The sequence below is a fragment of the Pleurodeles waltl genome, chromosome 2_1 (genome assembly GCF_031143425.1).
Source record: "Pleurodeles waltl isolate 20211129_DDA chromosome 2_1, aPleWal1.hap1.20221129, whole genome shotgun sequence".
Lineage (NCBI taxonomy): Eukaryota > Metazoa > Chordata > Amphibia > Caudata > Salamandridae > Pleurodeles > Pleurodeles waltl.
In genome coordinates, this window is record NC_090438.1 from 544,496,620 (window position 1) to 544,519,621 (window position 23,002).

Genomic DNA, 23,002 nt, shown 5'->3' on the forward strand with positions numbered 1-23,002 from the left:
ACATTGTCTTTAGTGGATTGGAATGGCGAGGTGTACAGTAGAGTAGCATAGAGTAGAATGGCGTAGAGTAGAATGTAGTGGAGTAGAATAAAGAGGCATATAGTTGTGTTAACTTTCCACAGAGAGAGTGCAGAGACGTGCATCCTTGTCAAATTGCACAATTTGGACAGTTTACAGCACCAGGAGGCAAAAGTAGAGCACCACACAGAGAGGCGCTACATAGTATTAACACTGTATCATTTATTAGAACCAGTGTTAAGGTCCCCAGATGACTCCGTACCAATAGACACAACATTTGCCAGCCTAAGGCATTCATCTACCAATTTAATGGATTCTAGGAGTTATAGTCTTGATTTACAATGATTTGTAGAAGGAAAATGGCACTGGAACACATTGCGGTTTATAAATTGTCATTTAGTAACCTTCACCAGTGTGCCCCGGCTGTGACCACGCTATTTCCACTTTCCCTTAAAACATCTGCTGTGAAAACTATGCAACCCACCCCAACAGCCTTTATTAATCTGTTCATGTACAAAAAAAAGCATCGCATTACAGATTATTCTTCTCGAAGAAAAAAACTGCCACAGAAACGCTTTTTTAATAACATTTTCACGGAAAAATAGGTAAGGGAAAGAGTTAAAGCAACAGGAGGGCAGGGAGAAAGTCTAAATATAAGAATATGGAGAGCCGAGGGCGGGGAGGGGGATGCCTAAGTACCACAGGAGTGAGATATCAATAGGTATGATGCAGGTACATGGGAGGGCAGTGAACCTTACAAAGGAGAAAAATAAAACATGTACTCATATCGATTACTACACAAAGACAACACGCATTGGCAAAACCAATAGGTTTTGCCTATGCAAGAGCAATTGGCTTTGCCAATGTCTTGTAGCTATGTTGGACAGCGCAGTGGAGCGAAGAAGAGTGGAGTTGAGTAACAAGGCGTACAGTGGTACTGAGTAGCAGAGAATGGAGTGGAGTGGCATGGCCTAGAGTGGACTGTTGCGAAGTGAAAAAAGGGTGGCCGATAGTGGGGTTTAGTGGAGTAGAGTACAGCGGCGTGGCTTAGCATAGAGTTGAATGCCATGGGGTAGAGTGTAGGGGCTTGGTGTGGGGTAGAGAGGCACTGTGAGGGGTGGGGTAGAGTGGCATTGTGTGGAGTGGGGTACAATGGTATTGTGTGGAGTGGGGTAGAGTGCATTGTGTGGAGTGGGGTACAATGGTATTGTGTGGAGTGGCGTACAATGGTATTGTGTGGAGTGGGGTACAATGGTACTGTGTGGAGCAGGGTAGAATGATAGTGTGTGTAGGGGAGTGGCATACAGTGGCACAGTTGTGGAGTGTCAAAGTGGCACAGATTGGCATAGTAGAGTAAACTGGCATACAGTGTAATGGCGCAGAGTAGACTGGCACAGAGTACAGCAGAATAGAGTGAAGCAGTACAGATTGGAGTGATGAAAAGTAGAGGGGCATGGAGTGCAGTGTCGTGGAGTGGAGCAGAGTGGCACAGATTGCAATGGGACAGGGTAGACAGAACAGAGGTGTGGAGTGCTGCAGAGTAGAGTTGTGTAAAATATAGTGAAAGAGTGCAGTGGTGCAAAGTAGACTGGCAGAGTGCAGTGACAGAGAGCACTGGTTCAGAGTGCAGTAGCGCAGAGTGCAGTGGTAAGGAGTGCAGTGGTAAGGAGTGGATTGGAGTGCAGTGGCGTAAGGTGTAGTGCCATAGAGCAGAGGGGTACAACACAGAGTGCACTGGTATAGAGTCTAGTGGCACGGAGGTCAGTGGCAGAGTGGAGTGTTGCTGAGTACAGTGTCAGAGTGCAGTGTAGAGTGCAGTGGCATATAATGCATTGGTTTAGTAAAGTGGTGCAGAGCAGAGTGCAGTGGCACGGAGTGGAGTGGCGCAGCGTAGGCTGCAGTGGTGTGAACTGCAATGGCATGGCATGGCATAGCGCAGAGTGGAGCAGAGTGCAGTGGCGTCGAGTATATTGTTTCAGAGTAGAGCGAAGTGCTGTGGAGTGGTGCTGGGTGTAGTGTAGTGTAGTAGTGCAGGGTCAAGTGGCATAGAGTGCAGGGTTGCAGAACAGAGTGGCATAGACTAGTGCACAGTAGAGTGGCATAAAATGCAGTGGCATAGAGTGGAGTTATAAAGCACAGCGTGGAGTGGCGTAGAGTAGATTGTTTTAAAGTAGAAAGAAGAGGCGTGGAGTGGTGCAGGGTAGGATGCAGAAGAGTGCAGTGGTGCAGAATAGAGAGGCATATCAGTCGATAGGTATAGAGTGGAGTGGCACAGAATAGAGTGCACTGGCATGGAGTGTATTGGCATGAATTGAAGTGGCACAGAGTGGACTGGTCGTGGTGTAGTGTGCAGTGCCAAAGAGTGCAATGGTGTAGGAGAAAGTGGAGTGGTGACAAGTGGTGTAGAGTGAAGTGGCATGGAGTGGTGGGGAGTAGAAAGGAGTGGTGTAGAGTGGAGTGCTGTAAAGTGAATTATGTATGGTGTGGTAGCAAACTGCCATTACAGACAACACATTTTCAATTGAAAGACCATTACATTTACACAGACATACAGTTCTACTGATAAAAGCATACAGCACACCTCAGCCTTACAAAACACAATGTCCTTCATTTGTGCTTTCCTAATTCTTACATATTCTGAAATGTCTGCAAAGTTAATTTACAGACTTTTAAATTTTGTTGTGTGCTAGATAAAAAGCCTTTTCTTACACATCAAGATTGTCATTTATTCTTTCACAGCAGGTCTATCACATAAATCCTCTCAATTTTAAATCAGAGAAATAAAAGTAAACATTAAGATTCCTCAGGCGGCAAAGCCTAACCTTTGACCTCTGTATTGAATTAACAGCAAATGTGACACCATAAGAACACGATTTACGATTTAAAGGCCAGTTTAGAGAAAGCAAGCATGTGGATGAATACAGTCAATAAGCCATGCTCCACAGAAGCAGCAAAATCAAGCTGGACAGTCAAAAACAAATAAAACCAGCAATTGGAAAGCAAGCAAATGTGAGTAACAAACTACAACAACAATGGAAAGCAATGGGCAGAATGCATTCCCAAGGAATCTTTTAGAATGTTCCCAAGATGTCTTAAGCAAACCACACTGCTGTGCTGTCTGGTAGTCTTTGACCTTAAAAGGTGGGAACCACATAAAAAACAAACAGCTCTCTATAGATAAAAATCTGGAAAACAGCGAAGTTTCAAAAAGCTTCCTAAAGTATGTCAGGTCATAGAAACACCAAATAAAGGAGAGAAGGGGGTTCCAGAGCTGGAGCTAGCCAAAAGAGAAAATGATCTTCCAACAAGCTCCTCTTTACTGAAGCAGGGAACCACTATTAAATCAGAAAAAGCAAGGGAAAGCCCTTGCCATAGTATAAAGGAGCATAACGGTCTAAGTGTTTCTTTTGAATCTGTGAGGCTTTCTTCTACTGTCTTATTTACGATAGAGTACTCTGAAGGAGTGGCACACCAGAATGGGGAGTCATTGCAAAAAAAAAAAAAAAAGATACTACATTACAGATTTTACAAAGCCTAGCAGTAACTAGGGTAGCAGAATTCTGAAGTACCTGCCGATGAACAGCCTTAGCAAGACACAACCTGATCTTGGCTCAAAAGGAGGTGGACCACTACTCCTTGATCAGTGCTTGAAATGGAAAAATAGAAGTGCAGGTAGTCTGTACCAGAGTATCTGCTTATTTCTGAGAAGTGCCGCTACTCTCCAATTACAAGTATTACATTTTTCTTGAGAAGTGCAGGTACTCTCACTCTCAAAATAAAAAATTGCTGGTACTCCGTACCGGACAGTACCGGCCCATTTAAAGCACTGCCCTTGATAGAGTGGCAGCAGTTATGTATGAGATATGGTGCTACATGCCTCCTGGGACTCACTATCTGAATAAATAGGTCTGAGAAGGGGCTATGCCCCTGAAGTTTTATGTCCTGTGCCCAATCTGAGTGTGAATGCTGGACAACAGATTAAGTAATGTATGTAGGTCAACTGTACGAAGCAAACACACTAAAGATTTGAGGAATTTTTCATATCCTACAACAGTGATACTCAATATACGGCCTAGGGGCCACATGCGGCCCCCTTGGTCAACAGCAGCTGCACCAGCTGTTTACTCGACTCTGCGTCAGTATCGAAAACATCAAAAAGATGTCAAATAAACAGGCAACCATTTATTTAAAGGTTAATTTAAGTTAAATAAAGTAAGTAACCTGGGTGTTCTGCACCACTTAAATTTAGAAACCCCTTCATTTCTACAGACATCTTATATCAAAAGTGTAAAAGTATGATAAAGTCCGTTTGAAAATTCAAAGAGAATTTCACTAACATGCAGAGACCACTTCACTTTAGGATAATCAGATTATTCAGTGCATTGGGAAATATTTTAAGTGACAGTTTTCTAACATATATTTAGAAACCTTCATTACCCCTGTGAACACGTCTCCAAGCTGAGAAAAAGGAAACTGTGTATTCACATAAGCTGGGTAGTGTTACATTGCACTGAAAAGTTATGAATGTACAAGATATCCATTACCAATATTCATCCAATAAAAAAAAAGCAATCCAAAAACTAACAAAAAATAACTGCTGGCTAATACCGTTCAATAGTTGCCCCAACAAAGGGGAATGTGTGCGTTTTACAACTAAATGTGCTTTCAAGAAGTTTAACAAGAACCTATAAATGCAAAGACATAACACAATATCAAATCTAACGGGAAAAACAAACATCACACGGAGCTGGCGAGCATACAAAGATCGGTGATATATATTTTTTTTTAAAGATCAAAGACAATTCTGGGCAATTTCAACATTGGTTCTCCTATTCAACAATCAAGAGGGTGATGGTACAACTGGAATGAGGTCGGACCAGATTACAACAAGCATTTTCAATGCAACTGGTCGCGCATTAGCTCGAGTTAGAGCTATTAGCGTTGTAAAGAAAAAAAATGCAGCGCGATCGCACTGTGTGGAAAATAAACAGATAAAGTAGTCCAGACATCATGCTGAAAACATCGAGCCTCGTATGTTTTTAGTAGTTCACCGGTGCTGTGTAGGTGGACTAAACACCAGAAAAAGCATGACGTATGCATGCCTTTCACAAATGAAAGCAAGCGGACTTTAAAAGGCAAGCTCACAAACCAATGTAAGTGAGTGACGTGACACGAGTGTGGTTTGAAACCCAAAGAGAGATTACAGAATGGGACGGCACGCATTGCGTTCGCCCATTAAAAAAACTGGCAAAAGAAGTCCAAGTTTACCTGTTCTGAGGGAGATATAGAGTATAGACAAGATTATCTACTTCAGCAACAGGAACATTTTTACATACACCACCTTCAGCACATGAACCCGAAAATGTAAGCATTCATAAGTTAATTTGCCTAGATTTAGTTGAAAATATTTGTCTGATAATTTCAAACGGAAGGATGGAAATAGCACATGCCCTCATTTAACAAGCCAACTTTAACGTGCATTAAATAGGTGAGAGAAACCAACTGTCAAAATTACCGTTCAAATGAAGCGACAAATGTCCACGTCTTGATCATCAATAAATATTACACATTATGGGAGCTCAAAAGAAGAAAAAAAAAACAATAGTGTATCCTCATTATATCCAAGCATCGGTAGTCAATACATCACAGGCAATACATCAGAAATCACTACATCGCCTCACAGGTAGGTATAGTTAGGTATTACTACTTTAAAACAATAGTTATATGGTCTTAAAACAAACCGATGTATAAAATACACCTAAATAATAAAAACGTAGGCACTGCTTAGGAACCTAATAATTTAGTGTAGGAAAGCACCCTCTTTTTGGCATGGATACACCCAGTTTTTGCCTATCAGTGTGCTTAGACTGTTTTCACTAGGATCCTGCTAACTAGCACCCAAGTGACTGTGCTCTCTCCCTCCAAATGTGGTTACCTTGGACTTTTGTGCACTCCATAACTGGCAACTGTCCCCTTATAAGTCTCTAGTATATGGTACTTGGGTACCCAGAGCACTGGGACACCAGGGGTCCCCCATGAGCTGCAGCATGTATTATGTCACTCATGTGAACCAATGCAAAATGTGTCTGCAGGCCTGCCATTGCAGCCTGCGTAAAAAGGTACATGCACCCTTCCACCACAGATCAGTACACCAGGTCACTGTAAGTCACCCCTACGGTAGATCCTTCTAGCCCAAAGGCCAGGGTGCATGTTCCTGTGTGTGAGGGCACCCCTGCATGAGCAGAGGTGGCCCTACAAACTCCAGTTCCATTGCACTGGACTTCGTAAGAGCAGGGAAGCCATTTTACCTGTGTACTGGACACAGGTACTACACCTGTGTCCAGCTACATAATGATAACTCTGAACCTGGGCATGCTTGGTATCAAACATGTCGGAATCATACCCGTATTGGTTGTATGATTCCATGCACACTGGGGGGGTCCTCTACTATGGGGGCTCCTTAGAGGATTCGCCCCCCCCCGTATTACTCCTACCAGTGCTCCAGAGTTTTGCAGGCTGCCCGCGCTGCTGCAGCCCCTCACACAGGTTTCTGCCCTCCTGCTGTCAGGGCAATACCCTCTCCCTTGGAAACAGGTGTAATAAGGCTTTGGAGGGGTAGCCTCCGCAAGCCACTGGTTTGCTTTGAAAGGCACATTTGGTGCTCTCCTTGCATAACCAGCCCAGGGATCCCCGGTCCCTGCTCTGGCGCGAATCTGAACAAAGGAAATGGGAGTGATCACTCCCCTGTCCAGCACCACCCCAAGGGTGGTGCTCAGAGCTCCTTCCAGTGGCCACTCGATTCTGCCATCTTGAAAAGAAGATGTGCTGAGGCCCCTGGGAGCATCTGAATTGCCATGTCAGGCAGGTGACGTCAGTGACACCTGATAGGTGGTCACCATGCAGAGTGACCAAGCCCCTTTTTAAGGCTATTTAGGGATTCCATTGCGGGTGGGTCACCAGATTCGGCATGCCAGACTCCACCAGGACTTCTCTGCATCATCTAATTCTGCTCCTGGCCACTGGAACCGCAACTGCACACTTCAGGAACCGACAAGACTGCAACTCCCGAGACGACTTCGGCTTGCAACATTGTTCCCCCGGCTCCTTTCCAGGTGTTCCGATTGGGCCTCACTGCAACTTACTGTACCTGCTGCCACTGGGTTGCCTGTGGGGGCGGCGACTGCTTCTACTGGTTCTACTGACTGTTGAGGGTCCGCCCAGACTTCCGTCCAATGGTCCGGTCCCGTGGGCCTTACTGGTTCTCTTCAGGTTTGCAACTCTTCTTTCATTTGCCAGGGCTTGTTGGTGGTTCTTCTGGCCACTGACAGACTGGAACCCAGCAACCGACGTGGGACATCATCTACACGGCTCCAAGAACTTCTCTGCAGCTTCTGGAATTCACAGCTGATCTTCATCTCTCCACGTCAACCCAGATCTTCATCCACAGAAGAGTGGATAGTGGTTCCTGCTCCAACTAGATACTCCATAGTGGACTGGACTCTATCCACATCTCTTGCAGGTCCTCCTATTTCAGAACCCATCTTTGGGTTCAGCTGGTCTGGTCCTGTTCTTGCACATTCCATTTTCTAAGTCCTCTTGTTAGTCCTTGGGAAAACCAGGTACTTAACTCTGCTCTCCTGGTCGCTGGGGTTCAGTAAGGTACTTACCCTCTTGGGGTCCCCATGTTCTTCCAGCTCCCCTTTAACAACTCCATATCCTTGGGCAGGGGGGCTTCACTTTTCATTAACTATTTTAGTATATGGTTTGGCCCTCCCCTAGGGCACTCACTATTTCTTACCAATGCTTGTGGTGTCTGGTGCTAATTCCTAATTACTACTGTGAATATAGATAGAGCATACTTACCTACAGTTGGGGGATAGCCTGTAAGTAATCTAGTTCAGTGTTTCTATAGTAAAGTATCTTTATTTTTGCAACCCTGTGTGGTTCTTTCAGGTGTGAGAAGCTGCTGTGGTATTGCAAGTGCTTTACACTTCTCCTAGGTAAGTCTTGGCTGCTCATCCAAAGCCACTTCTAAAGAGCCCTTACTTCCTAGACACTGTCTTTATTCACTAATAGGGGTTGCCTGGACCTAGTATAAGGTGCCAACACCATAGGTGTCCACCACACACCAGGCTAGCTTCCTACAATGATTACAAAAAAGTAAAGTAACATTTTAAAGTAACTGATTAAAGTTAATAAAAAATATATTTAGGAAATCTCCTAACATAGGGTAAAAAATGTGGTTTACGCCCTCTATAAAACAGATGAGGGGTGTTTGGGACTTTACCTCCCCATAAACATTTATATATATATTTATTATTAACAAAAACAGGGGTTCAAATTCACTTAAAGTAAATTACTTAATAAAGAACACAGAAATGTAAAATACATTTAAATTCAGTTAAACAGAAACTACATTATCAGCAAAAAGTAATAACTTTATGAAGGAAAAATAAACATATTTGTGGACGAGGGATGTGGATGAGTGTTTGTCAAAGTCGACTAAGATATTGCTTCCAAAAAAGCTTGGTAGGGGTTGGTGGTGGTTTTGGTTTACTCATTCCAGGATGGCTTAGATGGTTTGATATCAATCAAAGGTTTAATATGGTACCTGGAATGGTAAAATGCACTTGTCTGTTGTTTTTTTAGCTCAGCTTGGACAGCGTTGGCTTATTCTATGCTTAAAACCTTTACCTCAAAATTGCCAAAAGGCAGTGATATTTTTCTAGCTAGGCATGTGCAGCATTGTGCTAATCTAATGAGTAAAACCTCTGCCAGATATATATGTATAGCTAAGAAATTCACAGGGGCGTAGCTTGGTCAGTAGTATGTGTGGGGTGTGAACTTCAGATTTCCTAACAATCACGCTGGCAGATCTTGTTAAAATGTATTAAGTGAGAAGCAGGGCATGAGGGGGGCTTAAGGAGCAGTGTGTATTGTTAGGAGTACTCAAAACACAATATTTTTCTAACCAACATTCTTTAAAAACTTCAGTACAGAAACGAGAGAACAAGTGTGTGTTTTTGTCTGTATGTAAAAATCCCAGGAGAAATCCGAAAGATACATCTCCCTACTTGACTGAAAGCACTTGTACTCAACTATTTACTACAGAATATATTTTTAAGGAGGGTATAACACCCTAAACACCCCCCTGAAGCTACACCACTGGAAAAAAAAACCAAAGGTTAGAAAGACAGAGTTAGGTTCAGATTTTACATGCTCAAAACCCATAGAAATTCAATAGTTATAGTTATACTTATCTTATGACACTATTGTGCCCCCACCATGCACAAGTTTCTCATCAATTTTTTATTCAAGTGTTGGAGGTATATTGTAAATGATGTCAAGGAAGATGTCATTACTGATGTAATATGTGGGGTAAGTAGCAGTGCATGGCGAGAGCGTGAGTTACAGTTGCCTTAAAGCACGAGTTATAGCGTCTTGAGATAAGTATAACTAAAACTGCTGAATTCCTATGGTTTTGTGTGTGTAAAATCTGAACCCAACTATAACGTCCCTTTAACCTTTGGTTTTTTAGTGAATTTCTAAGGCTTTTTAAATTCTATTTCCTAACTAGAACATCCCTGTAACCTTTGGGGCTTTTTTTCGGAGAATTGCTAGTTTTATTTTTTAATTTTATTTCAAGTAATATTAAATTACCTTACATTAATCCACTCTTCACCGCGTACGTCCTTTGGCCCTGCAGCCAACCTCCGTAGGCACCCAACCAAGCACCAATCATGACCTTTGGCTGTATGCAGTTAGGACTGACTGCAGCCCAACCCCGTGTGCACCCAACCCTGCATTATTAAAAGGTGAGGGTGGGCCCCGTGTACTCCCTTCCTGGACCAATTTTGGCCCTGGGCACAGCCAATTTCTCAAACAGCAGGGGGGCTGCGTGGCCCCATTCTTTAGGCTGATTTTGGCCCCAGGCACCTCATCCTAGGGGTGTGGCAATAAGTGAAAGATGATGGGATTGTATGGCCCACCCCCCTCTGGCCCGATTTTGGCCCCAGAGACCCCATTACCTGGGCCCAGCCAATTCATTAAATGAGAAGGGGCCGCTTGGCACCCCTTCCTGGGTCGAATATGGGCCCGATGACCCATCCCCTGGGGCCCAGCCAATCCAAATTAGAAAAAATGTAGGGGGGCCATGCAGCCCCACCTCCCCCAGCAGATTATGGGCCCCAGTTACCCCATCCTTGGGGCCCAGCCAATTCTTGAAACGGTAGGGGGGGGGCTGCGTGACCCCCTTCCCTGGGCCAAATTTGTCCCAGGAGGGGGATGGAAAGTCCCTCTAGACCTTACTTTACAGGGAGTGCAGAATTATTAGGCAAATGAGTATTTTGACCACATCATCCTCTTTATGCATGTTGTCTTACTCCAAGCTGTATAGGCTCGAAAGCCTACTACCAATTAAGCATATTAGGTGATGTGCATCTCTGTAATGAGAAGGGGTGTGGTCTAATGACATCAACACCCTATATCAGGTGTGCATAATTATTAGGCAACTTAACAAAAAACAAATATATACCCATTTCAATTATTTATTATTACCAGTGAAACCAATATAACATCTCAACATTCACAAATATACATTTCTGACATTCAAAAACAAAACAAAAACAAATCAGTGACCAATATAGCCACCTTTCTTTGCAAGGACACTCAAAAGCCTGCCATCCATGGATTCTGTCAGTGTTTTGATCTGTTCACCATCAACATTGCGTGCAGCAGCACCCACAGCCTCCCAGACACTGTTCAGAGAGGTGTACTGTTTTCCCTCCTTGTAAATCTCACATTTGATGATGGACCACAGGTTCTCAATGGGGTTCAGATCAGGTGAACAAGGAGGCCATGTCATTAGATTTCCTTCTTTTATACCCTTTCTTGCCAGCCACGCTGTGGAGTACTTGGACGCGTGTGATGGAGCATTGTCCTGCATGAAAATCATGTTTTTCTTGAAGGATGCAGACTTCTTCCTGTACCACTGCTTGAAGAAGGTGTCTTCCAGGAACTGGCAGTAGGACTGGGAGTTGAGCTTGACTCCATCCTCAACCCGAAAAGGCCCCACAAGCTCATCTTTGATGATACCAGCCCAAACCAGTACTCCACCTCCACCTTGCTGGCGTCTGAGTCGGACTGGAGCTCTCTGCCCTTTACCAATCCAGCCACGGGCCCATCCATCTGGCTCATCAAGACTCACTCTCATTTCATCAGTCCATAAAACCTTAGAAAAATCAGTCTTGAGATATTTCTTGGCCCAGTCTTGACGTTTCAGCTTGTGTGTCTTGTTCAGTGGTGGTCGTCTTTCAGCCTTTCTTACCTTGGCCATGTCTCTGAGTATTGCACACCTTGTGCTTTTGGGCACTCCAGTGATGTTGCAGCTCTGAAATATGGCCAAACTGGTGGCAAGTGGCATCGTGGCAGCTGCACGCTTGACTTTTCTCAGTTCATGGGCAGTTATTTTGCGCCTTGGTTTTTCCACACGCTTCTTGCGACCCTGTTGACTATTTTGAATGAAACGCTTGATTGTTCGATGATCACGCTTCAGAAGCTTTGCAATTTTAAGAGTGCTGCATCCCTCTGCAAGATATCTCACTATTTTTGACTTTTCTGAGCCTGTCAAGTCCTTCTTTTGACCCATTTTGCCAAAGGAAAGGAAGTTGCCTAATAATTATGCACACCTGATATAGGGTGTTGATGTCATTAGACCACACCCCTTCTCATTACGGAGATGCACATCACCTAATATGCTTAATTGGTAGTAGGCTTTCGAGCCTATACAGCTTGGAGTAAGACAACATGCATAAAGAGGATGATGTGGTCAAAATACTCATTTGCCTAATAATTCTGCACTCCCTCTATAATCATGGTCCTGGGGAGGTGGGGGCCTGGGGCCCTATTGAGCAAAGAAGGGGCATCCACGTGTCCCCCTTGGCCAAGTTCAAAGAAAGTGGCGGCGCCCAGGGCTGTTAAGCGCCCTGGGAGGGACCTCCAATAAAAAAAATATTTTGTGTGCCCCGGGGAGGTGGCGGTCCAAAATATATAATTATATATGCTCCTGGGACCTGCCAATCCCCCTCCCCCAGTTCAATTTTAAACAAGGGCAGGAGAGCACATTTTCTTTTTTTTTTTTTTTTTCCTCAAGATCCGCAGATCCTCTGTGGTTTTGCTGGGCAAATGTCAAACAAAATGCTTTTTGGTCCTTGAGGGGTCCCTGGGTATCCCAATACCAGGACTGGGGGATTTAGGATATTTCTTTACTCCTCCCATCTCTTTTGTTTTATAACTTTTTTAGTGACTCTGCTGACACTTCCTGGTTGAAGTGTTGGCAGTCAATCAGATCTCAGCAAGAGATCTGTCTGACCCTAGAGGGTCCGCAACCCTAGATATACATTTAGTTTCTTTCTTTAATTACTTGAAAACTACTGAACTGATTTACACCAGATCAACAAAAGGGCTCCTTCTGGACCAAGACCTAGCTTTTTGCCAAATCTGGTACAATTCCATCCAGCACTCTGGGTTGTAGTTGTGTCTAAAATCCCTATAGGGAATTGCATGGGGAAACACATTTTGGGACCCCCTTTGTCTCAGCCCCTGCTTGACGAATCACCCCAAAACTTTCAAGACAGCAGCTGAACTGAGTGGCATTCTAATTTTGAACATTTTGTAAAAATTCGTCAAACAGCATCAAAGTTATTGGCACAAGGAAAAAAGCTTTTCGTATGGAAACTAGGTCCTAACTATAGCTACCTACTGGTGACCGTCAGTAGGGGGAATATATATATATATATATATATATATATATATATATATATATATATATATATATATATATATAAAATACCCATTCATAGGGGCTACTGGAGCAAACCATGATGTTGAGGCCTTTAATTCCTGATGTCCCATGGCGTGATCTATGGGTCCTGAGTAAGTGGGTTCCGCACTTGTATCGGAGTGGTAGCTGTGGTCCAGCAGTCAAAGCACCTTCGGGGGAATGTAGATTCAACTCAGTGAACATGATTCATAACTCAACATGCAAACAGTGCACACAATAAATCAAAGTCTAGTCCGATACTTGTTTTTTTTAAATAAAAAAAAATGTTTTTTTTAATTTCTATCCCTATATATGCAAAGGTATACAACAGTCAGAAGCAATAACACAATCACACCTTGAGGTCGGGCACTAGTAGTTACCCAGCAAATCCCCATCCCATCCTCCTTAGTGTAACATTTTCAGGTTACTACCCATTCACTAGTGGCTACATCTAGGGAATGCAAACTAAAAGGCTGTAATGAGTTCTCCCTTTCAGTCTTTAGGAATTTTTCTAGTGTCTATGATACCGCAGCACTGTTAGCAGCAAGTCTCCTGGGGCCCAAAAGGCCCTGTTTCAGTCTTATCCGCTCTAGGGGTATGGCAGCGTTCAGAGGTGGAGTGGGTGCCCTCTATTCTGGCGCTTCCAAGTCCAGATCCTGTACAAGAAATCTGACCACTTGGTGTGGTTGCAGCACCGGGAGGCACAGGATCTTCCTATCGAGCAGCACTTTTAGTGATAGGTGACGAGGACATAAAAGGTAGTAGTTGCTGGTTTTATCCTCTGGCTCCCGACTGGAGATCCATCAAGTATGTGACGTCTTCTACACCAGCTTTCCTTCGGTCAGGGCCTGGCAGCCCCTCCTGGCATTCAGGGTTGCAGCAATAATCACAAACATGGCGCAGACATTCCTTATGGGATCACCTTCACTATGGGGGCCCATCCTGGCATATCAGGGTGCTGATTTTGGTAGTCACAAGTCTTTTAACACCTGTCCCAAACTCAGTTCACAAGTGACCCACTCAGGCATATGTGATTACCGTAGCGTGGCTTAATGCATCCTGCCCAGCACTTCTGATAGTTCTCAGAACAATGCAACCCTCTTTACATACAAAGGCGCATAGCCAATATTGCACACGGGCAACAGATTCATCAGTGCACGGCCTCACACCTCGCTCTGGGAATCCACATGCAGGGCTCTCCACAGGACCTCACTCCCTCAAACGCTCTCTTATGCCTCACAGGGCACCCTGCTCCTGGCAAGCAGGCAAGCGACAGTGCTTAAGGTTCCAGGACAGGTGACCTTGGTGTCCTGGGTGATGTCCCAACACCCATCAGGGAGACTAGCAGGCCTCTGCTCCCAGTCCTGGTTACAGGACGAAATCTTGCAGAGCTATCCCTTCTCAAACCTCACACATCTTGGCTGCTTAGCAGATGACAAAGTTTTAGGGACTCAACCTTCCCCTTCTCATAGCCCTTTTCCAGACAACAACTCTGATTTAGGGACCGAGGCTTTGAAGTTGTATGTTGGGGTTCTGCTTAATTGGAAGTGGACACCTCTCTTTTTTTTATCTTTCCTCGTGAAAGAAGTTTGTCATAGCAGGCATGACTTTGAGGCTGATTGACCTACAACACAATTCATGGGAGTGAACAGAGTTCAAACCTGAATGTCAGCCACAGTGTTATCTGCATCAAAAGGTTAATCCGAGGCTACCAGCCCTACTCTTCTTGATTCCCTTATCAGCCCCATCCCCATTCCTGAGATATATCCAGGCCCCTTCCTCATGATCTGTCACTGAATAAAAGAGCAAAGAATGTGTCTCCCTTCCCTCTAGGGTGTGTCCCGCCCAGAACACAGGAATGGAGCAATCCACTAATCTGTCGGGGGAGCAAGTGGTACGGGCGTTTAAGGGAGGGGTGTATGGGGTGTTTCCTAATGATTATACTAGGCAGGCCTGCACTTCTCTAATAGAACCCAGGCTGCTACATTTAATGCACCCTTACAGGCACATTTACTAAGTGTACACTCACAGCATACTTACTTTCCAGCACTAAAGGATCTATGCAATATACCTTTGCATGTACACATGCATTCAGCACACACATTCAGTCTGTATGCACTGTTCAGTACTGAAGCTTTCCTATATTCAACAAAGGTGTGCTTATTTTAAAACAAATGTTTAAAACAAATACTGCCAGCACACACACTCACTATAAGCATGCTGCACAGCACTTCACTCTTCATGTACTGTACTTCATGCAAGCACACATACACCCAGCGCAAGCTGTCACTGCACACACACTGCACAGCACTACATCTCTCATGTAATGGATCACCCTCAGGCATATCTACACCAAGTACATGTACTAACCACACAAGCACACCATAATGCAACTCTACCCTTGTAGTGCACCCTTCCCAGGCACGCACACAACCAATAAAGACTCACTAGTCCTGCGCTGCACAGCACTCCACAGCTACCTAATATAGGCCAAGGCTTGGTTAAGCACACAACAGCAGAATATTTTGAAAGGTGAGTGAGCATGAAGGCCTCACTCCAGTGATAGAAGGTAAAAAGTCCAGTTGACTACACATGATGCCACCACCATGCTTGTGCTTCGTAGTTCGTGGTGAAAGCAGTAGCCTTCAACCACTATGAGTATGGCGCTTTGGGCGCCCTCCTGGTCCAACAAGACAGCAATCCGTAAGGGGCATACACATGATCCGTGTTCGCCTATGACAAAAAAGTCAGCATTAGGGATCCAGACAACAGTACAGCGGGGGACTCGGGCAGTAGTATATGTTTTCCATGCAGAGGATGTTTCTATCCAAACAGTATTTAAATAGGAAATGGGAGTTAAACCCCCCTTAAATAAATTATTAGCTCACCTGTAAAGTTGTGATCTAACAGTCACCACTATTGGTGACTCCCAATCTACTTAACTGCGAAGTAGAGACATAAATCAAAAAAATAAACAAACATGAAAACAGACTGTGAACAATATTGCACAAAGTTATTTGCACCTTCTTACTGCGTTTACAAGCAAGGCTTACTTTGTGATCACACATTAATAAAACAAAACTACTTAATACTCACCTATGTTGAAGTTTAGAACCATACTGCCAGAATCTCTTACTTCATCAAACTTTGAAAATATTGTTTGTAACCTGCGCAAATTAAAGTTAAATGTAAAAAAATACAGGAAGTTGGGAGTTACAAAATTTTCATCTCTATCAGTACATATTTTATCAAACTACAGCAATTTATTTTTTAATTGACAAGTAGTGTACATGCCAACAGCCCTTTACCATCGGACTTTTTTTTAAATAAAAAAAACTATGGATCACATGGGATTGCATCAACCACAAAGAGATATGCTATATAATTAAATTAAAATACAAACAGTAAGACTACTAAACAAAACTGAAAAAGAACAAAGGTAATCAATTGGCCATATCAAAAACTACATAATTGAAAATGGCTAATCCATTATACATTAATCACACACAAACAGATATAATTCAAGAAAAGCTTTTTGAATTTAAAGGATAGTACATATTACAGCAACACAAAAATACTGACAAACTACACAGTTCAATGCACAGAAAGCAGTCAAAGTACGATTTGACAATAAATCAGGATGATTTGCACAATAATTGCCAGGAGATCAGAAGGCCAGTAGATGCCATGTATCTTTTTTCGTCTTTTGTAAAAATAAAAAAATAAAAAATGTTAAAGGGGCTAAGTGGTTGCCCCTCACAGGCATCAGTCAGTGCCCTCACCCCATAATGGGCCAGGAGACTTTCTGCTCTCCAATCTCCTCACCCCCTTCAGAAAACACAATAAAATTCAGGGGGAAAAAGCAATTAAAAAGACATAAAAGGAGGAGTGAGTGTGTGACCTGGCTAGACGACAAGCTGTGCCCCACTCCATAACGGGCCCAAAAATGTCTCTGCTTCTTCCAGTGACTAGAAAGCCCATTAGACACAAGGGTTTGTTTTGAAAAAAAAGTATGCAGTGGGGGCGATCAGGTCTTATCTGCATACCTAAAGAGCATGTAGTCTTTCTGTTGCAGCACCCACCCGGGTGCAGACTGGGGTTTACCCATTCCCTCACCAATCTCTCTATCAGACAGGGCAGAAAGCCCACTGAATGTCAGAGATATTGCACAAAAAAAAATTGAGGTTGGGGCCAGCCCATGATGACATAAGACAGCAACCCCACCCCTAAAACATCAACAGTCTTTCTACCCCAGCAGCCCAGAGTATTCCAATTTTCCTCTCACTTGCTGTGGTGAACGGGCACAATACTCCAAGCTCTGGGGCAGGTGACAACCAGGAAGCCTAATAAATACTGGATATTTCTAAAAGCTAGACACTCTGGTAAATCCAGGATGATAGCTTGACTGATTATCCCACTAGGCTTTCTTATCTAAAATGCAGAGAAAGGTCACAATTTGTGTTGTTTTTATCTGGATAATTGTGCGAATGCTTAATGGTAGGAATTTTGTGGATCCCTGCAGATTACTCAACGTTCCTTCAAACAACGTGAGGAGTGTCATGAGTTTCAGGTATCCAAGATATTCTGGAAAGAAAACATTATGGGATCCAAGCATGTCACAATGCTGGACTTCCCTGGACATCTAGTTTTTAGAAATTGTTCGGTTTAGTAAATTTCATTGCATGGTCATTGAGCTCAGGGTTAAATACCTCTGCTTGTCACATCACCAAATGGGTAAATTTTCATGACTAAAATTTGAAGTCTCCACATTGCATTTTGGGGCCTTTCTTGTCGTGGGTGATAGGCCCAGCCACACAAGTGGGCTACATTTTCTATAAAATAGTTGAACATCTATTATAAAAAATGTAATGACACCCCTTTTTTGCTTCAAAATACAAGCCAGTGTGCAAAAATGAAAATGTCACTTACCCAGTGTACATCTGTTCGTGGCATTAGTCGCTGCAGATTCACATGTTGTGCATAGTCCGCCGTCTGGTGTTGGGTCGGAGTGTTACAAGTTGTTTTTCTTCGAAGAAGTCTTTTCGAGTCACGAGACCGAGGGACTCCTCCTCCTTTGTTCCATTGCGCATGGGCGTCGACTCCATGTTAGATTGTTTTTCCCCGCAGAGGGTGAGGTAGGAGTTGTGTATGTTAGTAATAGTGCCCATGCAATGGAATTAATAAGTATGTACCAAATAAGGTTTAAGTAATATATTTACAAATGTACAAATGTTGAAGATAACTTCCAAACGGCTACAGGCTCCCGGGGAGGCGGGTGGGCACATGTGAATCTGCAGCGACTAATGCCACGAACAGATGTACACTGGATAAGTGACATTTTCAGTTCGGTGGCATGTGTAGCTGCAGATACACATGTTGTGCATAGACTAGTAAGCAGTTATCTCCCCAAAAGCGGTGGCTCAGCCTGTAGGAGTGGAAGTAGTCTGAAACAAAGTTCTTAGTACGGCTTGACCTACTGTGGCTTGTTGTGCGGATAGCACGTCTACACAGTAGTGCTTAGTAAATGTGTGAGGCGTAGACCATGTGGCTGCCTTACATATCTCGTTCATTGGAATGTTTCCTAGGAAGGCCATGGTAGCGCCTTTCTTACTGGTTGAATGTGCCCTTGGTGTAATGGGCAGCTCTCTCTTTGCTTTGAGGTAGCAGGTTTGGATGCACTTAACTATCCATCTGGCTATACCCTGTTTTGATATTGGGTTTCCTGTATGAGGTTTTTGAAATGCAATAAACAGTTGTTTTGTTTTCCTAATTTCTTTTGTTCTGTCAATGTAGTACATTAATGCTCTTCTGATGTCTAATGTATGTAGTGCCCTTTCAGCTACTGAGTCTGGCTGTGGGAAGAACACTGGTAGTTCTACCGTTTGATTTAAGTGGAACGGTGAAATAACTTTTGGTAAAAATTTAGGATTGGTTCTTAGGACTACCTTATTTTTGTGTATTTGAATAAAAGGTTCTTGTATAGTAAACGCCTGAATTTCACTTACTCTTCTTAGAGATGTGATGGCGATGAGAAATGCAACCTTCCACGTTAAGAATTGCATTTCGCAAGAGTGCATGGGTTCAAAAGGTGGGCCCATGAGTCTTGTTAAGACGATGTTGAGGTTCCATGAAGGAACAGGTGGTGTTCTTGGTGGTATAATTCTTTTTAGGCCTTCCATAAATGCCTTAATGACAGGTATCCTAAATAGTGAAGTTGAATGGGTAATCTGCAGGTATGCAGATATTGCTGCGAGGTGTATCTTTATGGAAGAGAAGGCTAGATTTGATTTCTGTAAATGTAGTAAGTATCCCACTACATCCTTTGGAGATGCATGTAATGGTTGAACTTGCTTATTATGGCAGTAGCAAACAAATCTTTTCCATTTGCTTGCGTAGCAGTGTCTAGTGGATGGTCTTCTAGCTTGTTTTATGACTTCCATACATTCTTGGGTGAGGTTTAAATGTCCGAATTCTAGGACCTCAGGAGCCAGATTGCTAGATTCAGCGATGCTGGGTTTGGATGCCTGATCTGTTGTTTGTGTTGTGTTAACAGATCTGGCCTGTTGGGTAACTTGACATGGGGTACTACTGACAGGTCTAGTAGTGTTGTGTACCAAGGTTGTCTTGCCCATGTTGGTGCTACTAGTATGAGTTTGAGTTTGTTTTGACTCAATTTGTTTACTAGATATGGAAGGAGAGGGGGAAAAGCGTACGCAAATATCCCTGACCAGTTCCTCCATAGAGTATTGCCTTGAGACTGCCTGTGTGGGTACCTGGATGCGAAGTTTTGGCATTTTGCGTTCTCTTTTGTTGCAAATAGGTCTATTTGAGGTGTTCCCCAAATCTTAAAGTAAGTGTTTAGAATTTGGGGGTGAATCTCCCATTTGTGGACCTGTTGGTGATCCCGAGAGAGATTGTCTGCTAGTTGATTTTGGATCCCCGGGATAAATTGTGCTATTAGGCGAATGTGGTTGTGAATTGCCCATTGCCATATCTTTTGTGCCAGGAGGCACAGCTATGTCGAGTGTGTTCCCCCTTGTTTGTTTAGATAATACATTGTTGTCATGTTGTCTGTTTTGACAAGAATGTATTTGTGGGTTATGATGGGTTGAAATGCTTTCAACGCTAGGAATACTGCTAACAATTCGAGGTGATTTATATGCAGCTTTGTTTGATGTACGTCCCATTGTCCTTGGATGGTGTGTTGACTGAGGTGTGCTCCCCACCCTGTCATGGAAGCATCTGTTGTTATCACGTATTGTGGCACTGGGTCCTGGAAAGGCCGCCCCTTGTTTAAATTTATACTGTTCCACCATAGAAGCGAGATGTATGTTTGGCGGTCTATCAACACCAGATCTAGAAGGTGACCCTGTGCATGTGACCATTGTGATGCTAGGCACTGTTGTAAGGGCCTCATGTGCAGTCTTGCGTTTGGGACAATGGCTATGCATGAGGACATCATGCCTAGGAGTTTTAATGCCATCTTTGCCTGTATTTTTTGTGTTGGATACATGGCTTGTATAACCTTGTGAAAATGTTGAACCCTTTGTGGACTTGGAGTGGCTATTCCCTTTGTTGTGTTGATTGTTGCTCCTAAGTATTGCTGTGTTTTGCACGGCAGAATGTGAGATTTTGTATAGTTGATGGAGAAACCGAGTTTGTAGAGGGTTTGTATGACATAATCCGTGTGGTGTGAACACTTTGTTAGGGAGTTGGTCTTGATTAGCCAATCGTCTAGGTACGGGAATATGTGTATTTGCTGCCTTCTGATGTGTGCAGCTACTACTGCCAGGCATTTTGTAAATACTCTTGGTGCGGTTGTTATACCGAACGGCAACACTTTGAATTGGTAATGTATTCCTTTGAATACGAACCTTAGGTATTTCCTGTGCGAGGGATGTATCGGTATGTGGAAATACGCGTCCTTTAGATCTAAGGTTGTCATGTAGTCTTGTTGCTTTAGCAGTGGTAACACGTCTTGTAGCGTGACCATGTGAAAGTGGTCTGATTTGATGTAGGTGTTTAGTGTTCTGAGATCTAGGATTGGTCTCAGTGTTTTGTCCTTTTTTGGTATTAGAAAGTACAGTGAGTAAACTCCCGTGTTTTTTTGTGTACATGGTACCATTTCTATTGCGTCCTTTTGCAGTAATGCTTGAACTTCTAGTTCTAGAAGGTCTAGATGTTGTTTTGACATATTCTGTGTTTTTGGTGGGACATCTGGAGGGAGTTGGAGAAATTCTATGCAATAACCATGTTGGATAATTGCTAGGACCCAAGTGTCTGTTGTTATCTCCTCCCAAGATTTGTAAAACTTACTTAGTCTTCCCCCCACTGGTGTTGTGTGAAGGGGTTGAGTGACTTGTGAGTCACTGTTTGGTTGGAGGGGTTTTTGGACTTTGAAATTTTCCCCGGTTTCTAGGGAATTGTCCTCCTCTGTACTAGCCCCAAAAGCCTCCCCTTTGGTACTGTCCCTGGTATGTAGACGGTGTTGATTGTGAGGTGCTGGCTTGTGTGGCTTGACCCCGAAACCCCCCTCTGAAGGTTGTTTTGCGGAAGGTGCCGAAAGTGCCTCTGCCCTGCGGGGAATAGAGTGCGCCCATGGCCTTGGCTGTGTCAGTGTCCTTTTTCAATTTCTCAATTGCCGTGTCGACTTCGGGTCCAAACAATTGTTGTTCATTGAACGGCATATTGAGCACCGCTTGCTGTATTTCCGGTTTAAAGCCAGATGTTCGCAACCATGCGTGCCTTCTTATGGTTACTGCAGTATTTATTGTTCTTGCAGCTGTGTCCGCTGCGTCCATAGAGGAGCGTATTTGGTTATTGGAGATGTTTTGTCCCTCCTCAACCACTTGTTTTGCCCGTTTTTGAAATTCCTTGGGTAGATGCTCGATGAGATGCTGCATCTCGTCCCAATGGGCTCTATCATATCGCGCTAGGAGTGCCTGAGAGTTGGCGATGCGCCACTGGTTTGCAGCTTGTACTGCGACCCTTTTCCCAGCTGCGTCGAACTTGCGGCTCTCCTTATCCGGAGGTGGTGCCTCACCTGATGTGTGCGAGTTGGCTCTTTTGCGAGCTGCCCCTACCACGACTGAATCTGGTGGCAGCTGTGAGGTGATAAAAGTAGGGTCCGTGGGCGGTGCTTTATATTTTTTCTCCACCCTTGCCGTTATAGCTCTACTCTTGACAGGTTCTTTGAAGATCTGCTTTGCGTGCCTTAGCATTCCTGGAAGCATAGGCAGGCTTTGGTAGGTGCTATGGGTGGAAGAGAGGGTGTTGAAAAGGAAGTCATCCTCGACAGGTTCTGCGTGTAACGACACGTTATGGAACTCTGCTGCCCTAGCTACCACCTGTGCATACGCTGTGCTGTCCTCAGGTGGTGAGGGCTTGGTAGGGTACGACTCTGGACTATTGTCTGATACGGGGGCGTCGTATAGGTCCCAAGCGTCTTGGTCATCTTGGCTCATGGTGGTATGAGCCGGTGAATGTGACGGAGTCTGTGCCGGTGATATATGAGTCACAGGTGGAGGAGAGGGTGGCGGGGTTACCTTTTTAACCACTTTTGTTTGTGGTGTTTGTTCCTGTGTTTGGAACTCGAGCCTCCTTTTTCTCCTGATTGGGGGAAGGGTGCTGATTTTCCCTGTCCCACTTTGTATGAAGATCCGCTTTTGTGTGTGGTCCACGTCAGTGGTCTGCAACTCTTCCTCAAATCTGTGTTTGCGCATTTGAGAGGACAGTGATTGTTCCTCTGAATACGAGCTGGCAGTCGGTTCGGTTGCCGGTCGTTTTGGCACCGAAACGGTGTCTTTGTTTGTTTTCGGCTCCGAGGAGAATTTCCTCTTTTTCGGAGTCGAGCCTCCTCGGCGTCAATCATCCTCGGTGCCGCTGTCTCTGCGTCGAGCAGCTTCTGTTCCGCTGTCTCGGCGTCGATCTTTTTCGGCAGCACTGTCTCGGTCCCGAGATTGCTGCGTGCCTGTGTCTCGACCCGAGTCGGACGATCTTGGCACCGGTTCGGCCTTTTTCGGTGCCGATGGACGGTCACCTACTTTATGGGTTGAGCCATGGCCTGTTGGCAGTGGCGTCCCCTGGGCCTTATCTGTTTTCTTGTGTGGTGCTTGCTTCGACGTCTTACTCACGGTTTCTTCGACGTCGAATTCTTCCGAGTCC

General features: G+C 44.1%; 1 protein-coding gene across 35 annotated transcripts in view; it reads right to left on the reverse strand.

Moving 5' to 3' along the window:
- The window catches only part of CLASP2 (cytoplasmic linker associated protein 2), a 1,425,897-nt gene that overhangs the window by 1,110,680 nt on the left and 292,215 nt on the right, over positions 1–23,002 (reverse strand). For all 35 annotated transcript variants that reach the window (XM_069214594.1, XM_069214706.1, XM_069214671.1 and 32 more), the window contains exon 7: positions 15,935–16,005. In XM_069214594.1, the coding sequence (XP_069070695.1) occupies positions 15,935–16,005 (71 nt within the window). The remainder of the gene's footprint in view (positions 1–15,934; positions 16,006–23,002) is intronic.